At 37.2% G+C, this 19,730-nt stretch overlaps 1 protein-coding gene across 1 annotated transcript in view; it reads right to left on the reverse strand.

Moving 5' to 3' along the window:
* nyap2b (neuronal tyrosine-phosphorylated phosphoinositide-3-kinase adaptor 2b) overlaps positions 1 to 16,416 on the reverse strand; it is a 66,107-nt gene extending 49,691 nt beyond the window's left edge. Inside the window, exons 1-2 of the mRNA XM_059563932.1 lie at positions 15,871 to 16,416; positions 14,121 to 14,326 (exon numbers count right to left, since the gene is read on the reverse strand). Of these exons, the coding sequence (XP_059419915.1) occupies positions 14,121 to 14,299 (179 nt within the window). The 5' untranslated portion in view covers positions 14,300 to 14,326; positions 15,871 to 16,416. The remainder of the gene's footprint in view (positions 1 to 14,120; positions 14,327 to 15,870) is intronic.
* Positions 16,417 to 19,730: the final 3,314 nt, after the last annotated feature.

Genomic DNA, 19,730 nt, shown 5'->3' on the forward strand with positions numbered 1-19,730 from the left:
TCGATCACAAGTGCAGTATGGTGTACCTCAAGGCTTAGTACTAGGGCCGCTACTCTTCACGCTTTAAATGTTACCCTTGGGAGATATCATCAGGAAACATGGTGTTAGCTTTCACTGTTATGCTGATGATACTCAGCTCTATATTTCTTCGCGGCCCGGTGAAACACACCAATTTGAAAAACTAATGGAATGCATAGTTGATATAAAAAACTGGATGACGACTAATTTCTTACTGCTAAATTCTGAAAAAACAGAGGTGTTAATTATAGGACCTAAAAACTCTGCTTGTAATAACCTAGAACACTGTCTAAGGCTTGATGGTTGCTCTGTCAATTCTTCGTCATCAGTTAGGAACCTAGGTGTGCTAGTTGTTCTGCACGCTTAGTAAACAAACTACAGCTAGTCCAAAATGCAGCAGCAAGAGCTCTTACTAGAACCAGGAAGTATGACCATATTAGCCTGGTCCTGTCAACACTGCACTGGATCCCTATCAAACATTGTATAGATTTTAAAATATTGCTTATTACTTATAAAGCCCTGAATGGTTTAGCACCTCAGTATTTGAATGAGCTCCTTTTACATTATAATCCTCTATGTCCGCTACGTTCTCAAAACTCAGGCAATTTGATAATACCTAGAATATCAAAATCAACTGCGGGCGGCAGATCCTTTTCCTATTTGGCGCCTAAACTCTGGAATAACCTACCTAACATTGTTCGGGAGGCAGACACACTCTTGCAGTTTAAATCTAGATTAAAGACCCATTTATTTAACCTGCCTTACACATAACATACTAATATGCTTTTAATATCCAAATCCGTTAAAGGATTTTTAGGCTGCATTAATTAGGTAAACCAGAACCGGGAACACTTCCCATAACACCCGATGTACTTGCTACATCATTAGAAGAATGGCATCTACGCTAATATTAGTCTGTTTCTCTCTTATTCTGAAGTCACCGTAGCCACCAGATACAGTCTGTATCCAGATCAGAGGGTCACTGCAGTCACCCGGATCCGGTACGTATCCAGACCAGATGGTGGATCAGCACCTAGAAAGGACCTCTACTTCCCTGAAAGACAGCCGAGACCAGGACAACTAGAGCCCCAGATACAGATCCCCTGTAAAGACCTTGTCTCAGAGGAGCACCAGGACAAGACCACAGGAAACTGATGATTCTTCTGCACAATCTGATTTTGCTGCAGCCTGGAATTGAACTACTGGTTTCGTCTGGTCAGAGGATAACTGGCCCCCAAACTGAGCCTGGTTTCTCCCAAGGTTTTTTTCTCCATTCTGTCACGATGGAGTTTCGGTTCCTTGCCGCTGTCGCCTCTGGCTTGCTCAGTTGGGGTCACTTCATCTACAGCGATATCGTTGACTTGATTGCAAATAAATGCACAGGCACTATTTAACTGAACAGAGATGACATCACTGAATTCAATGATGAACTGCCTTTAACTATCATTTTGCATTATTGACACACTGTTTTCCTAATGAATGTTGTTCAGTTGCTTTGACGCAATGTATTTTGTTTAAAGCGCTATATAAATAAAGGTGACTTGACTTGACTTGACTTGGAGGCCTGGAGGGAGCATAACCAAGAAGCCTTAAGGAAGGCGTCCCCTGCAGGCCAGGAGCGGAACAGCAGTGCAGAGATGAGATCTTTATAGGAGCCCCTCCCCTAGGAACGGCCCTTGACATTCTTCTGACAGTTTCCTTGGGCTCTACGAAACTGAAACGAAACTTGGGCTCTGTACGAAAACAGAGATGAGAATCTGGTCTAAAATATATCGTGCAGGAACCCAGGACCTCTCCTCTGGGTCAAAACCCTCCCAATCCACAAGATACTTAACCCTGCCATGGACCCGTTGAGAATCCAACAACCTTCGAACTATGTAAACTGGCTGGCCATCAATGATGTGGGGTACTGGTGGGGATTTCCTAGCTGGAGACAGAGTAGAACAAACAACAGGTTTTAAATGGGAAACTTGAAAAGTGGGATGAATCTTCATAGACCTTGGCAAGAGGAGTCGATTAGCCACTGGATTGATCTTTTTGAGGATCTTGAAAGGACCAATGTATCGAGGGGCCAGCTTGCGGGATTCCACTCACAAAGGAAGGTCCCTGGTTGAGAGCCACACTCTTTGTCCCGCTTGGGTTGTTGCTTGGGTAAAGGAAGGAGGTGACAAGCTTTTGAAAATCTGTCTATGACTACTAGGATTAGGATTTCCTTGAGACTGAGGCAAGCCTGTGATAAAGTCCATGGAAATGTGAGACCAGGGGCATCATGGAATGAGCAGCAGATGCAGCAGGCCATGGAGGTGGGTCCTTGGCTCTTTGTTCTGGCCACAGACCAAACAAGCGGCAACAAAATTCTTGGATGTCCTTCTGTAGTCTAGGCCACCAGAACTTCCTCTAGATGAGCTTGCATGTTTTCGTAGTCCCAGGGTGTCCAGAAGGGATAGATGCATGAGCCCACTGTAAAACCTCAGAACACGTAGAGGGTTAGGAACAAAGAGGCGCCCTGAAGTGCCCTTATCTGGACCTGGACAGCAGTGCAGAGATGAGATCTTTACGCCACAAGGAACGGTAAGCCACAGAATGTCATTGCTGAAAGGGCTGGACTCTTCACAGAGTGCTGTATTCAAATATATTAATAGAAAGTTAACTGGAAGGAAGAAAGTGTGGTAGGAAATTGTGCACAAGCAACAGGAATGACCACAGCCTTGGGAAGATTGTCAGGAAAAGCTAAATCAAGAACATGGGAGAGCTTCACGAGGAGTGGACTGAAGTCAGAGTCAGTGCATTAGGAGTCAACACACTCAGACGTCTTCGGGAAAAGGGCTACAGCTCTCACATTCCTAGAACCAAGCCACTCCTGAACAAGAAAAAAACTTCAGAAGCATTTCACCTGGGATAAGCAGAAAAAGACCTGGACTGTTGCTCAGTGGTCCACAGTCCTCTTTCATATGAAAGTAAATTTAGCATTTCATCTGGAAATCAAGGTCTGGAGTCTGGAGGAAGACTGGAGAGCCACAGAATACAAGCTGCTTGAAGTCCAGTGTGAAGCTTCCAGTGTCTCCATTGTGTTTTATCAAGTTCAAAGTCAATGCAGCCATCTACAAGGTGATATTGGAGTACTTTATGCTTCCATCTGCTGCCAAGCTTTATGGAGATGCTGATTTCATTTTGCAGCATGACTTTAGCACCTGTCCACAGTGAAAAACCACTTCCAAGTGGTTTGCCGACCATGATATTACTGTGCTTGATTGGCAAGCCAACTCACCTGACCTGGACCTCACAGAGAATCTATTGGGTATTGTGAAGAGGAAGATAAGTAACATCTGACAAACAATACAAAGGAGCTGAAGGCTGCTATCAAAGCAACCTGGGCTTCAATAATGCCTAGGCAGTGGCACAGGGTGATCGCCTCCATGCCACAATGCATTGAAGCAGTAATTTGTGCAAAAAGCCCCAACCAAGTATTGAGTGCATAATTAAACCTACTTTGGAGATCTTGAACATTTCTGTTTTGTATTTTTTTTGATCTTTGAGAAAATATTCACATTTTTTGAGATACTGAATTTATAATTTTCATAAGCTGTAAATCATAACCAACAGAATAATAAAAAAAAAAACTCTTGAAATATTTGTTTGGTTGCAATGAATCTAGAATATAAGAAAGTTTGCTTTTTTTGAATTAAATTACAAAAAATAAAACACTTTTCCATGATATTCAATTTTTTTTAGATGCATCTGTATTAAAGATAAAACTACTGAATGTTACATTTCTTTACACCACATGATGATACAGAAGATGATGACAGTGATACAATTTTACAAAAATATGACAAGTTATATGGACTGCACTGGAAATTGTCCTTGATCTTGCTTATTCTCTCATGAACTGTTAAAACCACACTTGCCATTTTTTCGCTACTATAACTATGTTTCTATTGGACACAGTAGTCAAAATCTAGATTAGTTCTTTTGAAATGCTAGATGAATGATTTCTCTCACTCTCTCGCTCTTTCTGTGTGTCTCATGTGCATGTGCGGAGTGGCTGAGAGCATGTGAGTGGAAGAGTGTGTGGCGTTGAGTGAGTTTCAAACTTTTCCTTCTTTTCCGGGTTTATTCCTTTTGAATATTGCTTTGGATTAGAGGATAGAGAGTCGGGGTGCTGACTTCTGTCAGCATAGCTGATAAAGATGGGCTCAAATTCTGATGGTTTTTCTTGTTTGTCCGCGCGGCTTGCATGCAAGTGCATGCCGGCAGATGCATCAGTGTCCATTGAGAACATTTTGGTCGCAATTGGCAGAGAAATAGGTGCACAAAACATCATGTCTGCTTCTAGAATGAATAAAGCAATGGTTTTTTTTCTGAAAGAAGTTGAAATGGTCAATCATTTATTGGAGTGTGGTTTGACCGTTCATGATGTTTTTATTCCTGTATTACCCCTGTCTAACCTATCGAAAAAAGGTAATGTTTTCGAACGTACCCCCATTTATCTCTGATAAAGCGCTTGAAGATATTTTAAGTTGTTAAAATACAACAGAAAATCAGAGAAAGCCAGAGATTTAAATGTTCATTGTTGATTTACTTTTTATTGAGTCCTTGCTAGTTGCCATGAAGAAGGCCACTTTAGATTAACTAGATCAGCATAAGCGCTACTGACTTAAAAAGTTTGTGTGCTGAGTGCTGTCAGAAAAAGACCAAAAAAAAAAATAAAATAGTTCACCCAAAAATCTAAATTATGTCATTAATAACTTACCCTCATGTCGTTCCAAACCCGTGAGACCTCCGTTTATCTTCGGACTACAGTTTAAGATATTTTAGATTTAGTCCGGGAGCTCTCAGTCCCTCCATTGAAACTGTGTGCACAGTATACTGTCCATGTCCAGAAAGGTAAGAAAACATCATAAAAGTAGTCCATGTGACATCAGAGGGTCAGTTAGAATATTTTGAAGCATCAAAAATACATTTTGGTCCAAAAATAGCAAAAACTACGCCTTTGTTCAGCATTGTCTTCTCTTCCGTGTCTGTTGTGAGAGAGTTCAAAAAACAAAGCAGTTTGTGATATCCGGTTCGCAAACGAATCATTCGATGTAACCGGATCTTTTTGAACCAGTTCACCAAATCGAACTGAATCGTTTTAAATGGTTCGCATCTCCAAAACGCATTAATCCACAAATTACTTAAGCTGTTAACTTTTTTAATGTGGCAAACTATCACTTTAAAGTGTCATGATGAACAGGATATATAGGATTATGTGTCTTTTCTCTTTTTTAATCGTGATGGCATCATTTAACATTGGATCGTTTAAATATAAATGGCTGTAGGGATGTACAGAAGAGAACTACTTTATTTAATTATTTACACCTTAAAAAATGGATGTGATTATGTTACAGAATACACATACCGATGCCCGTAATAAAGTTGACTGGACAAATGAATGGTTGGGTAATATTGGCCTTAATTATGGCACGAATCTGAGTGCTGGTGTTGCGTTTTTATTTTCAAAACGAGTAAAAATTATCCAGACTTTCTAGAAATATTACCTGGGCGCTTATTACATGCTGATATAACAATAGACAATTATCGTTTTTCATTTTTTAACATTTATGCTCCTAATATAGGAAATGAACAAAGTGTTGTTGTTTTTTTGGAAAACTTTCTGAAGAATTGTTAAAATGTCCTCAGGATGACATTGTTATAATAGGTGGTGATTTCAATTGTACTGTAGATCACAAATTAGATAGAATCTATGAAGAACCTCATCCTAGTTCAGTGGGAATTTTTTAAATCTTTAATTAATAGACACAATCTGGTAGATTTGTGGAGAGAGTCTTACCATCATGTTAAACAGTACACTTGGTTAAAAATGATTCAAATAAGGTCTCTGCTGCGAGACTGTATAGTTTTTATGTTGAAAAGGCTAGTAAAGGAAGATTTTATGGAAGTTGTATTTCACCAACATTTATGTCAGATAACCATTTTATTTCTATGTCTAGGTCTGTTCTGTCGTCTAAACCCTATCAGACACACTGGTACTTTAAAAGCAGATTACTGCACGATCACATCTTTGTGCACTCTTTTGATCTCTTGTGGAAATCTTGGAGGGAAGAGAGATTTAGTTATACATCTTTAAATCAGTGGTGGGACCTCTGAAAGGTGCAGATAAAAAAAACGTTTGTCAACAATACACTGCACTTAATACAGAAAATTTAAGAAAAGAAAATGAAGATTTTGGAGCAAGAAATTCTTCAGCAAAGCTACATTAACGAAAGAAGATTATTGTCAGCTGACATCATTAAAGCAAATAAAAGCCTTTTGAATGATTTATTGGATGAACAGGAGAAGGAAACTCTTGTGAGAACAAGATATTTAAAGCACAATGAAATGGATGCTCCAACGGCCTTCTTTTTTGGACTGGAGAGAGAGCCAAAAGAGCAGAAATTTTTCCATAAACTGAAACTTTCTAATGGCAGTGAAACTACTGACCAGCGAGAAATTATAGCTTCTGCTATTTCTTTTTATGAGAATCTCTATCAGTCAGAACACTGAGGAAGCAGCAGTTGAAGAACTTCTTCAACGTCTTCCACAGTTGTCAACGACTGAGAAGGAGGAGCTAGAGGGATTTCTAACTTTTTCTGAGCTGTCAAGTGCTGTGCTGGAGCTTAACAGTGACAAATCACCTGGACTGGATGGTCTGTCTGCAAAGTTCTATAAAGGTTTTTGGAATGTGCTTGGACAAGATTTGTATCATGTTTTTTCTGGTCTTTTAACCAAGGTGTTCTACCCTTGAGCTGTAGAATACCCCTTTTTAATACCCAATAAAGGAGATCTTGGATACTTGAAGAATTGGCGTCCTGTTTCATTACTGTGTACTGATTTTAAAATACTGTCAAAAGTTATAACCAATATGTTAAAGAAATGTATGGCAACTATAATTCATGAGGATCAGTCATACTGTATCCCCAAAAGAACAATTTTCAACAACCTATTCTTGTTAAGAGACATTATTACAGTTGCCAAAACACATCAAGTATTGATATTGGACTCTTATCTCTAGATCAAGAGAAACCTTTTGACAGAGTGTATTATTTATATTTACTAAAGACATTAAAAATCCTTTGGCTTTGGTCCACAATTTATCTCCTCTGTTAAATTATTATATAGTGAAAAATCTAGTATTCTGAGAATTAATGGGTGCCTGACTAGACCTTTTGCAGTAACTAGAGGTATACGGCAAGGATGTCCTCTTTCCGGACTTTTGTGCTCTATTGAAACTTTTCTGTCAATTTTAAGGAAACGATTGCACGGACTTGTTGTTCCTTGGTTTCCAGAAATTCCACCTGTGAAACTCACAGCGTATGCAGACAATGTAACTGTATGTATCAGAAACACGGATGATATATCTGCTTTGATTTCTAGCTTGGAAATATTTCAAAAAGCAACATCTGTTAAATTAACTGGGATAAGTGTACATCTCTGCTTCTAGGTTAATGGCAAAATAAAGACCCTCCTCGGCTTCCACAACAATGTAAATGGATTAAGGATGGTTTTAAGGTTCTTGGGGTATATCTGGGAACTGACCTTTACATGAAAAAGAATTGGGAAGGTCAAGCTGATAAAGTTACAGGTAGACTACAAAAGTGGAGGTGGATCCTTCCGAAGTTATCTTATAGAGGGAGATGTTTAATTGTCAATAACTTGACAGCCTCAATGTTGTGGCACCGGTTTACAGTTTTGGATCCTCCTGAAGAGCTACTTGTTACAATTCAAAAAAGTTAATTTTAAAGTCAACATTAACATTAAAACATTAAGGTCAATTTTTGAAACATTAAAGTAAATTTTTTCTGGGATGATTTTCATTGGCTTCCTCCTGGGGTTTTATATCTCCCAGTGACTGAAGGAGGACGAGGACTCACAGATTTAGAAGCAAGAGTTAAAACAATGAGACTTCAAACATTACAGAAATTGCTATACTGCTCAGATAAGATTCCCTGGATTGCATATACCTTATCTATTCTACAAGATATAGGAGGAATCGGAATAGATGAGCAGTTGTTCTTAAAGGGTTAGTTCACCCAGATAGCAAAATTATGTAATTAATAACTTACCCTCATGTTGTTTCAAACCCGTAAGACCTCCGTTTATCTTTGGAACACAGTTTAAGTTATTTTAGTTTTAGTCCGAGAGCTCTCAGTCCCTCCATTGAAGCTGTGTGTACGGTATACTGTCCATGTCCAGAAAGGTAAGAAAAACATCATCAAAGTAGTCCATGTGACATCAGAGGGTCAGTTGGAATTTTTTGAAGCATCGGAAAAATACATTTTGGTCCAAAAGTAGCAAAAACGACGACTTTATTCAGCATTGTCTTCTCTTCCGTGTCTGTTGTGTGAGAGAGTTTAAAACAAAGCATTCTGGATATCCGGTTCGCGAACGAATCATTCAGTTCACCAAATCGAACTGAATCGTTTTAAACGGTTCGCATCTCTAATACACATTAATCGACAAATGACTTAAGCTGTTAACTTTTTTAATGTGGCTGGCACTCCCTCTGAGTTCAAACAAACCAATATCCCTGAGTAATTCATGTACTCAAACAGTACACTGACTGAACTGCTGTGAAGAGAGAACTGAAGATGAACACAGAGCCGAGCCAGATAAGAAGAATCGAGGAGCTGATGATACTGCGCATGTGTGATTCAGTATGAAGCAGACTGACACACAGAGCGCCTGCACCGAACTGATTCTTTTGGTGATTGATTCTGAACTGATTCTGTGCTAGTACTATGAGCGCGGGTAAACCGAAGGCTTGAATCAAGGGCAATCATCGCAAATGACGCCATTACGTCGAGCGCAAAAGAACCGGTGAACCGTTTTCTTCAACCGGTTTATTGAATCGAACTGTCCAAAAGAACTACTGGTGATCCGAAAAACCGATGCAACCGGTTCTTGACTCGTGAACGAGTCAGTCCATTGTTCGTTATCTGGCTTGGCTCGGTGTTCATCTTCAGTTCTCTCTTCACAGCAGTTCAGTCAGTGTACTGTTTGAGTGCATGCATTACTCCGGGATATTGGTTTGTTTGAACTCAGAGGGAGTGTCAGCCACATTAAAAAAGTTAACAGTTTAAGTCATTTGTGGATTAATGCGTATTAGAGATGCGAACCGTTTAAAACGATTCAGTTCGATTTGGTGAACTGAATGATTAGTTCGCGAAACGGATATCCAGACTGCTTTGTTTTGAACTCTCTCACACAACAGACACGGAAGAGAAGACAATGCTGAATAAAGTCGTCATTTTTGCTATTTTTGGACCAAAATGTATTTTCGATGCTTCAAAAAATTCTAACTGACCCTCTGATGTCACATGGACTACTTTGATGATGTTTTTCTTACCTTTCTGGACATGGACAGTATACCGTACACACAACTTCAATGGAGGGACTGAGAGCTCTCGGACTACATCTAAAATATCTTAAACTGTGTTCCAAAGATAAACGGAGGTCTTACGGGTTTGGAACAACATGAGGGTAAGTTATTAATTACATAATTTTGCTATCTGGGTGAACTAACCCTTTAATTGAAAAATCTTTTGTCTCAAGAGTAAGTTGTTGTCTTTTAAAGTTTTATGAGTCTGTGTTTAGAGATTGGCAATTGTTAAAGAAGGTTAGAAAGGAGAGTGAACATTACAGTGTTTTGGAACCATTATTCTTTAATTATATTTTTAAAATAAACTCATCGATTTCAAGTACAGTAGTTGATATGTTTGACTGGAATAGCTACTGTAATGGACTTAATTGATTCTACAAAAGGTCAATGACATGTGACTTCATCAATAGCTGATCAAGTTGGGATTAGTTCAGAAAGATATGATGGAGGGTTAATGGAGGATTTCAAAGAATATTTTCCTCAATCTTTCTTGACCCTTGTAAAAACTTTTTTTGAAACTTTTTTTTTTTGACCTTTCCAGATCTTAGAGTAGAAATAGGATTTGAATTAGATGATTTAAATAATACTTTGTTATTAAAGGGATTTAAAGATATATTGTTTCAGAATGTGGAAAAAAAGATCTTTGTTTTATGCTCAATTGAAAAGACGGACTGATACTAAATTTAGTATTTTAGTATTAGATATTTATTAATTTCTTCAGAACTAACTCCATCATGGAGGAGAATACTCCACTGTGCTGTGGCAACAAATAGTCTTGTCTCAAAATTAAATGCGATGATTTCATTTACATGACCGTTTTGTAATGCTCCTGATACTGTTTTTCTTTTTTTTCTGATTGTTTTAGATTCATTCCTCTGTTTGAACTGTTGGGAAAAGTATTCACAGAACTTGGGTTTATTTTTACAAAAAATCCATTTATTTTGGGCTTGAAATACAAGAAGGAATGAAAAGCACAGTGCACTGTGGCTAACTTTCTATTAGGTCAGGCAAAGTTGGCAATTCTGAAATCCCACACATGTAAAAATGAGGGGGGGAAATATTGATCTGGTTGGAATATTCAAATCATTAGTAAAGTACAGGGTTGCTGTAGAATATGCCTATTGTAAATTAACAAATAATATGTTTGTTTTGTTTTTTTTTGTTTTTTTTGTGATGCAAGGTGGAGTGTGAAAAATGCTCTTGTGGTGAGAAATGTTTTTGGAGTGTTATGGTTTAATTGGTAAAATTGTGAATTACTATCATTATTATTATTTAATTTATTTATTTTCTTTTTGTATGGTGCAAATATTGGTTTTAAAATAGTTGTTTGATTAAAATATTTTAAAAGTCAAAAAGTTTTTCTCTCTCTCTTTCTCTCTCTCTCTCTCTCTCTCCCTTAAATATCTCTGTCCCACAAATAAGAATGACTGCACTAGCCATTAGTTTTGAATAAAAAAATTAATTGCTGTTTGTGTTGCCAAAGTTCAAGGTGTGTTAATTTATTACCTGATTGTGTGCATGGGTTTGTGTAACTTGGTAGCTACTGTACACACAACAGGAGTCTTGAGAGGAGGGTTCATTGGTCAGGGGCTTAAGTTTGCCTAGCAACAGGGTACCCGCAGAAACCAAACACAAAATCTGCTGCTGCTCTGTGAAATCAGTCTCCTCACACAGTCGTGCATACACAAAACATGTAAACACACACACCCATGTGACGGATCAGGCATTAAGCTCTCATTAGGAAGAGGAACGGTGATGTTGGAGCAGCTGTCAGCACTGCATGTGCCTGTTCCTGCTTGGCGCAGACATGTTTCCTACTGTTAAATGAAACTGACACTATGCTTCTTCTTAGCAGAGCATTCAGTGTAAAGTTACAAAATCTTTTTTAAATTCTGAATAAAGGAATGCTGCAAGTTGTATTATTATTTATTTTCTTAAAATGACAGTCATCATTTTGACAATTCCGTTTGCTGACAGAAATTACATTACCTTTAAATATGGTCAATTAAACAGACTTTATCTGAAAGGAAGTCTATTATTTATTACATTGCCCTGGCCCAGTAAAAGTGTTAATGTCATTACTGCCAATATATTAAAAGCTGCTGGGCAGCATTCTTACAACCTTTTCAAAATACTGAAAAATAGTTATTTATATTAAAATGTCTTGCACAGAAAAAATCTAAAATAAGGGTGTCAACTCTGGAAATTTTTGGAGGAATACAACTCCACGCTTGAAATACACACCTGATCCAACTAATCAAGTTCTTCAGGATTACTCAAAAACTACATGGTATGTGTTTGTTGGAACGAAACTCTGTAGGGCTCTGGCCTTCCAGGAAATGAGTTTGACACCACTAATCTTAAACATTAAATTATTTTTCAGTCCTGTATAGTATCATATATACTTCATTATTTCCTTTTATTTCTGTCCATGCTCTTCAGTGTTTACAGCATAGTAAGTAAGTAAGTAAAGTTTATTTATAGAGCGCTTTTCACAGATAAAATCACAAAGTGCTTTACAAGGTACAACCACATTAATATTCAAATAAAATTAAAACAAATAAAAAGTCCAAAGTAAACTTAAGCCCAATCAACTAAAAGCTTGTTTAAATAACAGTGTCTTGAGTTGCCTTTTAAAGGACTCAACAGAATCAGCCACATGGAGGAACAAAGGCAAGGCGTTCCACAGTCTGGGGGCTACAGCCTCAAAGGACAGATCTCCCCGGGTTTTATAAAGAGCCTTTGGGACAATTAAAAGACATAAAAGACACAGCATAGTTGCTGTAAGCAAATGAGCATGTGAAGCTGTGTATGGACAAAGTTTCTGTGCACTCCCAGAGACAGTGAAAGCTCCAACAGAATGGCAGAGAATGAAAGAAGACCCGCCTCACTCAAGAGGAATGAGCATGTGGAAGCATGTTTTATAAAGAGCCTTTGGGACAATTAAAAGACATAAAAGACACAGCATAGTTGCTGTAAGCAAATGAGCATGTGAAGCTGTGTATGGACAAAGTTTCTGTGCACTCCCAGAGACAGTGAAAGCTCCAACAGAATGGCAGAGAATGAAAGAAGACCCGCCTCACTCAAGAGGAATGAGCATGTGGAAGCAATCGGATTGGTCGGTGACTGCTCCAGCTGTCACCAGGCAGAACACAACTCCTGCCAGCACACTCTTCACACTTAATCTCTTTCAACCAGATTTTTCTCTCCCTCTCTTCCAATCAGTTTCTGTAAAAATGGGTTGTCTCATTGACCCACTTATGTGCCTCATGAAAAATCCAGCTATTCTTTTTTTTCTAGCCATCATCTTCCAGCCACTCTGAGTATGAATATTTTATATCAGCAACAGCTGATAAGCAGACTAGAAGTAGACCAATATCACAGAATAAATACTCTTCTGCACCCTTCACAGTCAAGAACGTTACTTATGGTAATATTTTGGTGAAAGCTCTTCTTGGTGTCTTATGTAAATCAGGATCTCACTGAAGACTGTTAATCAAACACTGCTATCTGCTTTATTGTGTGTAGTGCTGATGGGAAATCAACTGCATCTTATATAGGAGATTTTAACTGGGAGCAGACATCCACAGTTATAGATAGCATAATGAAGATTCAGTGATCATTTTGTCCAAAGATGTTGAGATGACCTAAAAAGTAAATGGTAATCTGGGACATTAATTAATGTGGGACACCTAAGCTCTTTTGGGTACATTTCTTGCTTAATCAAAAAATATAAAAAAATATTGCCATGACCATATTTGTTTGGATGACAACCACAATAAATTGCTCCACTTCATCACATATGTATTTATTATAAACAGCTGTAAAATATTAAAAAATCTGAACCAAGCTCATCTAGGTACATTAGGTTATATGGTGTTTTGACGCATAAATCATTCAAAGATGAAAAAAAAAAAAAAAAAAAATTGTTATGCCTTCCAGTAAATGGTGTATTAAGATTATGCAGCATTCCTTGTAAGCACAAATTTACATCATGTCAAAGCTTAAAAAGTAGGTGAGGCCTGAGCTATATACATGAAAAAGTTATCTGAGACTATTAGTTTTAAATGCACTTAGAAGACTGTGGCAAATGTGATCAATGCAATCTATGTCAATGGGTCAGGGGCAGCACTCAACAGTAAATTGCCCACTGACACAATTACAGCTGCATTTATGTTAGCAAGGCCAATGATTTAAAAACTGTAAAAAAATCCATCTGAAGCCTGTGCTTACGACTGCAATCACTTTTCTATGACTTAAATTACATTAAGATGAAAAACTAATGACTAGTATGAAACTGAAACAAATGTTGTGCAACATTATTAAAAAAATATATTTGGTAATGTGTCTTGCACATCACCTTTCAAGTCACAAGGATGAAAGACATTATGAACATGCCCAAACTCCATGTAAAAAAAATTGACAGATGTATTCATTGTGAGGGAGCATCATGGGTAACAATATTAAGGTTTGTTTCTTTTTGTGGCTGTCATTTACATAAATTTAGTTAAGAGTGTGTGCCAATGAGTTAATGCTCATAATGCTTTATGTCAGCTTGAGTGAGTTGATCCCTATCTCCACAGTCTTAAATTAGGGTGTTTTCAATATGTGCATTTTATTATTTTATTTTATTTTATTTTATTTTATTTTTTATCCATTGATAAAATATTTTCATTCTTACCTTATAATGGCTTCTTCCTGTTTTTGCTTCGTGTCGATTTTCCCCTGAAACTTAATCCAGTTTTTCTCATTCCACTCGTGGCTGATGTTCTGTGAGACCAATCTGTTATATGCTCTTAGTCCATAGTTTTCAACATATTGCAGAAATTTTTGTGAATCCTCCTCTTTTGAGCTAATCATTGCTGACAGGTATTCCAACAGGGTATTCTGCAAATAAAATTCAAATTATAATTGTAATCATTTGAATTATTGTTATTATTATCATATTGCTTTTAAAAGATAGACAGATTGATGGATGGATGTGTTGGTGGGTAGGTGGGTGGATGGACGGACAACGGACGGACAGATAGATAGATAAATAGATAGATGCTTAGAACAGCTGATTTCATATGCAGTACCATTTTAATGGATTATTGTGTAAACAAGGATTCTGTGTCAAGTAGATGCTCCCACCATCAGCAAACACAAAGAAATGGTTAAGCCTCAGGAGCACACATACAAAGAAACTGTTTATTAGTTGGAGTAGTCTGTAGCATTATTAACCGCCTTTTTCTTGTGAAAAAAAAGGCCAGTGCATTTATCAGCCTGGATTATGAAGCATACAGTGAACGAATGTATGTTAGTAGAGTAATGGGCTGCATTTAGTGAGATGCAACACGTCTGATTATTTACTGAGCTTGAGTAAAGATATTTTCTACAGGATGTGTTTGTGTGTGGGGTGCGGAGTGCACATAAATTATATTAATGCAGAAAGGCAGAGTGTGGAGTGTATAGTCTAACGCAGTGTACATCTGCAGAAGTCTAAGAGGAGGAGAGGAGACAACACTCTGTGTTATGTAGGTCAGTATTTTCAGAGTGATCCAAGAATATGGGCATCCTTGTTAATGTGGGGCTGTATTTATGTGTGAGGAGGGAGGGTGTGTGGGAGGGGGGGGGGGGGGGGGTTAAAGCAGTCAAAAAGGTAATGCACTTCCAGCTCAGAGACCCACCACTGTTGTCCAGCATCCTCTGCATCATCTACAGTTGACCTTTGAGAAACTTGTTTTCACAGCAGATTTGCAGTTGTATTCAGTTCATATTCACTTACTTCTTATTGCATTTGAACCTGTTCAATGTCACATGACCTTACTGAGTTAGTCAGTAGACCTTTTGCATATGTTGCAATTCTTGTTTAAAACAATTCAGTGAGGTTTATGCTAACAACACAAAAAAAGAAAGAAATAAGAAAATGTAATATTCTTTGAAAACAATTTTTTAAAATTTCTATTATTAACAGGAAATTTAATCTTGTTTTAAGGATATTTGTACTTTTTGTGCATCTGTGCATGATGCTATTATACACCACACTTCTGATGGCTTGGTCAAATGGCTTGTTTCTAAGCATCAGATACACTCATTAATCCTGTAATATCACTAGATAGATTCTCTAGCTTATTCTACCAACATCTCATCTTATCCTCCCTATTTACTTGACAGTATTTGCAACACCTGACCCTATGAGGAGAGATGACCGTATTATCCAAACTGAACACAATACATGTTTCTAGACAGATGGAGACACCATCTTCAAAGAAAAGTGTCGAGGCCAGTGTGAAATTTTAAGTCTGCTTGTGTGTGTGAAAAAGCCGTAGTTTCAAATAAAAAGAGAACACTTATGCAGAAATGTACATCTGAAATCATAAATATGTAAAATAAGGATAATTGTAAAGTTTCAAGAAAGGGGTGAGAGCTCATTTGAGATTTGTACTTACAGAGGAACTAGGTCCCGGCAGGCTACAATGCCACCCATTTCAGGTAGCTCCATTAGACTTCAAAAAGCATCAGGTACTGATTTCACGAGATTCCAACTCCAGTCCAATAGGAAAGTTTCAAGCCATTTCAAGTCAAGCCCTGGTCCATAAACTTGAATTCCAAAACTTCAGGTGCATAAAAGCAGTGGTTGTCTGCAGCTCCTTGTAGCTAAAGAAACTTCACCCCCCTGGGTATGCACACATCTAGAATGAAAGATACTTTCCTCTTCATCTGTACATGCTACACCTGCTAGAGTGCAACAACATTTTGAAAGCAACCTGAGAAAAACATCCTTTCTAATTCCCATCAACATGCACTTTTAAAAGTCTTACTACAGCAGAAAGCATAAAGCTCCTTGAGTCTTCCAAGATGAACCACAGAGGCTCAGGAGAAGAAATTTGGAAAATAATCCTTTTTTGTTGTTGTTTAAGGACATAATTGAGCAGGGGCTGTGCTGGGCACCTCACAGCAGTGCTGTTCTCAGATGTACGGCTCCTCTCTGAGTGGATGCCACAGCAGATTAACTCGGGCTGCACAACACAAAGAACACGCCTCCACCCTCCTCCTCTCTCCCCCTCACATGCACTTGCTCACACTGTTTCCAGATATCAGTACCAAGGATAGCTCCTCTGCAGCCCTGCTATTGTTGGTGGGCTGTAGTAAAGGGGCAGGAAAATATGTGTCAGTCGTGGCACATTGGGTAGGGTGGGTGTCCAGGGTGTGACCTCATTAGAATGTACAACTGTAAGCACCACTCCCAGTGTCCTCAAACAGTAAACAACACAGTGAAAAAGCCAAGCCTTAAAAGCCCTAAATTAAAAGTAATTATGAAGTTAACTACATGGTTTGTTTATGCATTCATATATATATATATATATATATATATATATATATATATATATATATATATATATATATATATATATATATATATATATATATATATATGAATTATTATTATTATTATAATTATTATTATTGTTGTTGACTGAAAGATTCGGAGCAAGCTAAATTGTTAATTATTTCTGCTTAATATATATATTAAGCAGAAATAACTAACAATTTAGCTTTCTCCGAATCTTTCAGTCAAACATAAATGAATAAACAATAATAATAATAATAATAATAATAATAATAATAATAATAATAATAATAATAATAATAAAAATAATAATAATAATAATAATAATTCACAACAGATACAAAACAAAAGAGAGTTGGCATGTTTGAGATTTGTTCGTATGATTATTGCAGCATTTAATGCATGGGCTTATTCAAATGGATCACTACTGTCAACACAAAGGGATGAAAAGCAGTGATCTGTTGTATTGCTCAAGACCATGCACCACCCAACCCACCCCGTCTCCCCCTCCCTCACTTTCCACCTCCCTACCTCCCACAGTCTCTATGTCTGTGACTGATGTAACGATAAACTATGTCAGAGGCATTTAAAAGCATATGTATACTTATTTTCATACCATGCACACTACAAAACATTTCAGAGCTCACAGGCTCTCTATTGAGAGGATTTTTTTTGCCAGTTAAAGCCTGATGGTTGCTATTAACCAGATTGTATACTTTTTAGTTGGTTTTTGGAGAAGAATAAGGCCATCGAGTGATGGGCTAGTTTTTATCACTCTGGGGTGGAAGAGTTGAGGATACAGGTCAGTGGATGAGAAAAGGGCATTTGAAAGATGAAAGGCTCTCATTAAAGTTTTACTGCACCTTATTTCCACACCTGTGCCTGACCAACCAAAGTGGGCCATCAGTCTGCAATGTTTTCACCTTGATTTGAACTGAAAATCTCATACACACACACATAAGATATTTTGAGAAATACCCATACAAAGTAGGTCAGTGATAACCAAATCTCTGATAGAGCTAAGGGACTGCGTTCCTTAAAGCAACACTCCACTTTAAAGAAAAAATTTGGCTCATTTTCCAACTCTGCTATTGCTGCAACTACACAAACTAGCTGGGGACTATTTTCAGGCACTGCGTAATATCACTGCGCATGCTGCACCCATGGTATGGCAGTAAAGTTCCTTGATTATTATGCTATAGTTCCTAGCCATATCGGCAGTGTTGGGAAGGTTACTTTGGAAATGTAATAGGTTACAGATTACAAGTTACCCTGTTTAAAATGTAATAGTAGTGTAACTTTTTTAATTACTTTATTAAAGTAATGTAACTAATTACTTTTGAGTACTTTTTGATTACTTTTCTAAATTTGTAAAAATTAAAGAATAATAAATAAAAGCATATGCATCAACTTAAATACAGTTATCTAATAAGCATGTGTCGTATCCTGTGTAATAAACTCCAGAAAAATTGGTGTTTTTTTTGAAACTGCTGTCTCTGTATATGATGATAGTTTTCTCAAAATAAGTAAAATGCACATAAAGTGACACAGAGCAGTTCTAGAAATTATGTTTATGTGCTCGTGTACTCCTATATTGAGATGGCAGAGGTTGAAAACACTGCGAGCTTCAGTAGGCCTATGTGTGGTAAATGAAACCATGTCTTTGCCATTAATTTACAGGAGGGGCAGACTGGGAAAAAAATTCAGACTGAAATATTCAAACTCATACAAACAAATTCATGGACAAAACTATTTTTTGTATGGACCTGACATAAAAAAGGTTTAAATCTTTAATTTGGGGACATGCAAAATAATTAAAAGTTCTCTCCTGAACTGCACCTTCACTTCCATTTTTCTCTTCAGTCTCTTTATTTTGCCCTGTTATCCATCTCTCTCATGACTTTAATACTCAAAATTGAACAAAACTATACTTTACAATACAATACTCTACAATACTACAATTTCTTTATAGAAAAATCCTAATACTGTACACGAGTCATGTTTTTCCCTTACAAAAATTAACCTTGCTTTTATTAGCCTATATAAAAGTAAAATAACCTTGTTTTTTTATTTATTTTTTTTGCAAATGGATTTGTATTTATTTTTAAATAAATCCATTTGTAAAATAATTTTACATTTTTGGTTATCACAGTTAAACAATAGTAACCATTTTCTCTGGATTTATAGTTAAATATTAAAATGTTAATTTTCGTAAGGGTTGTGTTGTTGTCTGTCGCAGCTCCCCCTAAACCTATAAAAAAATCGGAATTTTTTTCAGCTAAATTCCTACTGTAACATTACAACAGATAATGTCCTTTATATAGTATTTTGAGTGATGACTGATGAGCAACGTGCTGCTGATTGATTAAAAAAACAAAGACAAAAAAGCATCTTTACAGATGAAACTGACCTAAAACCCTGAACAGTAGTTCTGCTTCTCTGCTCCAGCTGTGCGCTTCCACAGTCCACTCCACTCTATTCTCTTACTCTCGCTCTCTTTATTAGGAAATTATTAGGGCGGTATGTCTCAGAATAGTCAGTGCAATTTGGGAAAGAAATCAGTTAAATCTGTATGTGGATGTGTGTAAATATTCAAATGTAATCCTGTAATTTAATTACTAATTTTTCCTAGTAACTGTAGCTAATTACAGTTACAATAATTTTGTAATTAAATTACGTAACGCCGTTACATGTAATTAGTTACTCCCCAACACTGCATATCGGCCTAGAAAATCACAACTTTTCATTTTCCATCGGTCTTAGTACAAAATGTAACTACAGAAGAGTAAATTAAGAAAAATATAGAAACTCTTTGAGCGAGATGGTAACGGTCTAATCAGATTCAATGATCTGTGCTAAGCTAAGCTAAAAATGCTACCACCAGACCTGGAGATTAGCTGAATGGATTTGAAAATGGTAAAACTCAACTCTTTAACCCAAGGGAAGTTGGAAAATTAG

The sequence above is a fragment of the Carassius carassius genome, chromosome 12 (genome assembly GCF_963082965.1).
Source record: "Carassius carassius chromosome 12, fCarCar2.1, whole genome shotgun sequence".
NCBI lineage: Eukaryota > Metazoa > Chordata > Actinopteri > Cypriniformes > Cyprinidae > Carassius > Carassius carassius.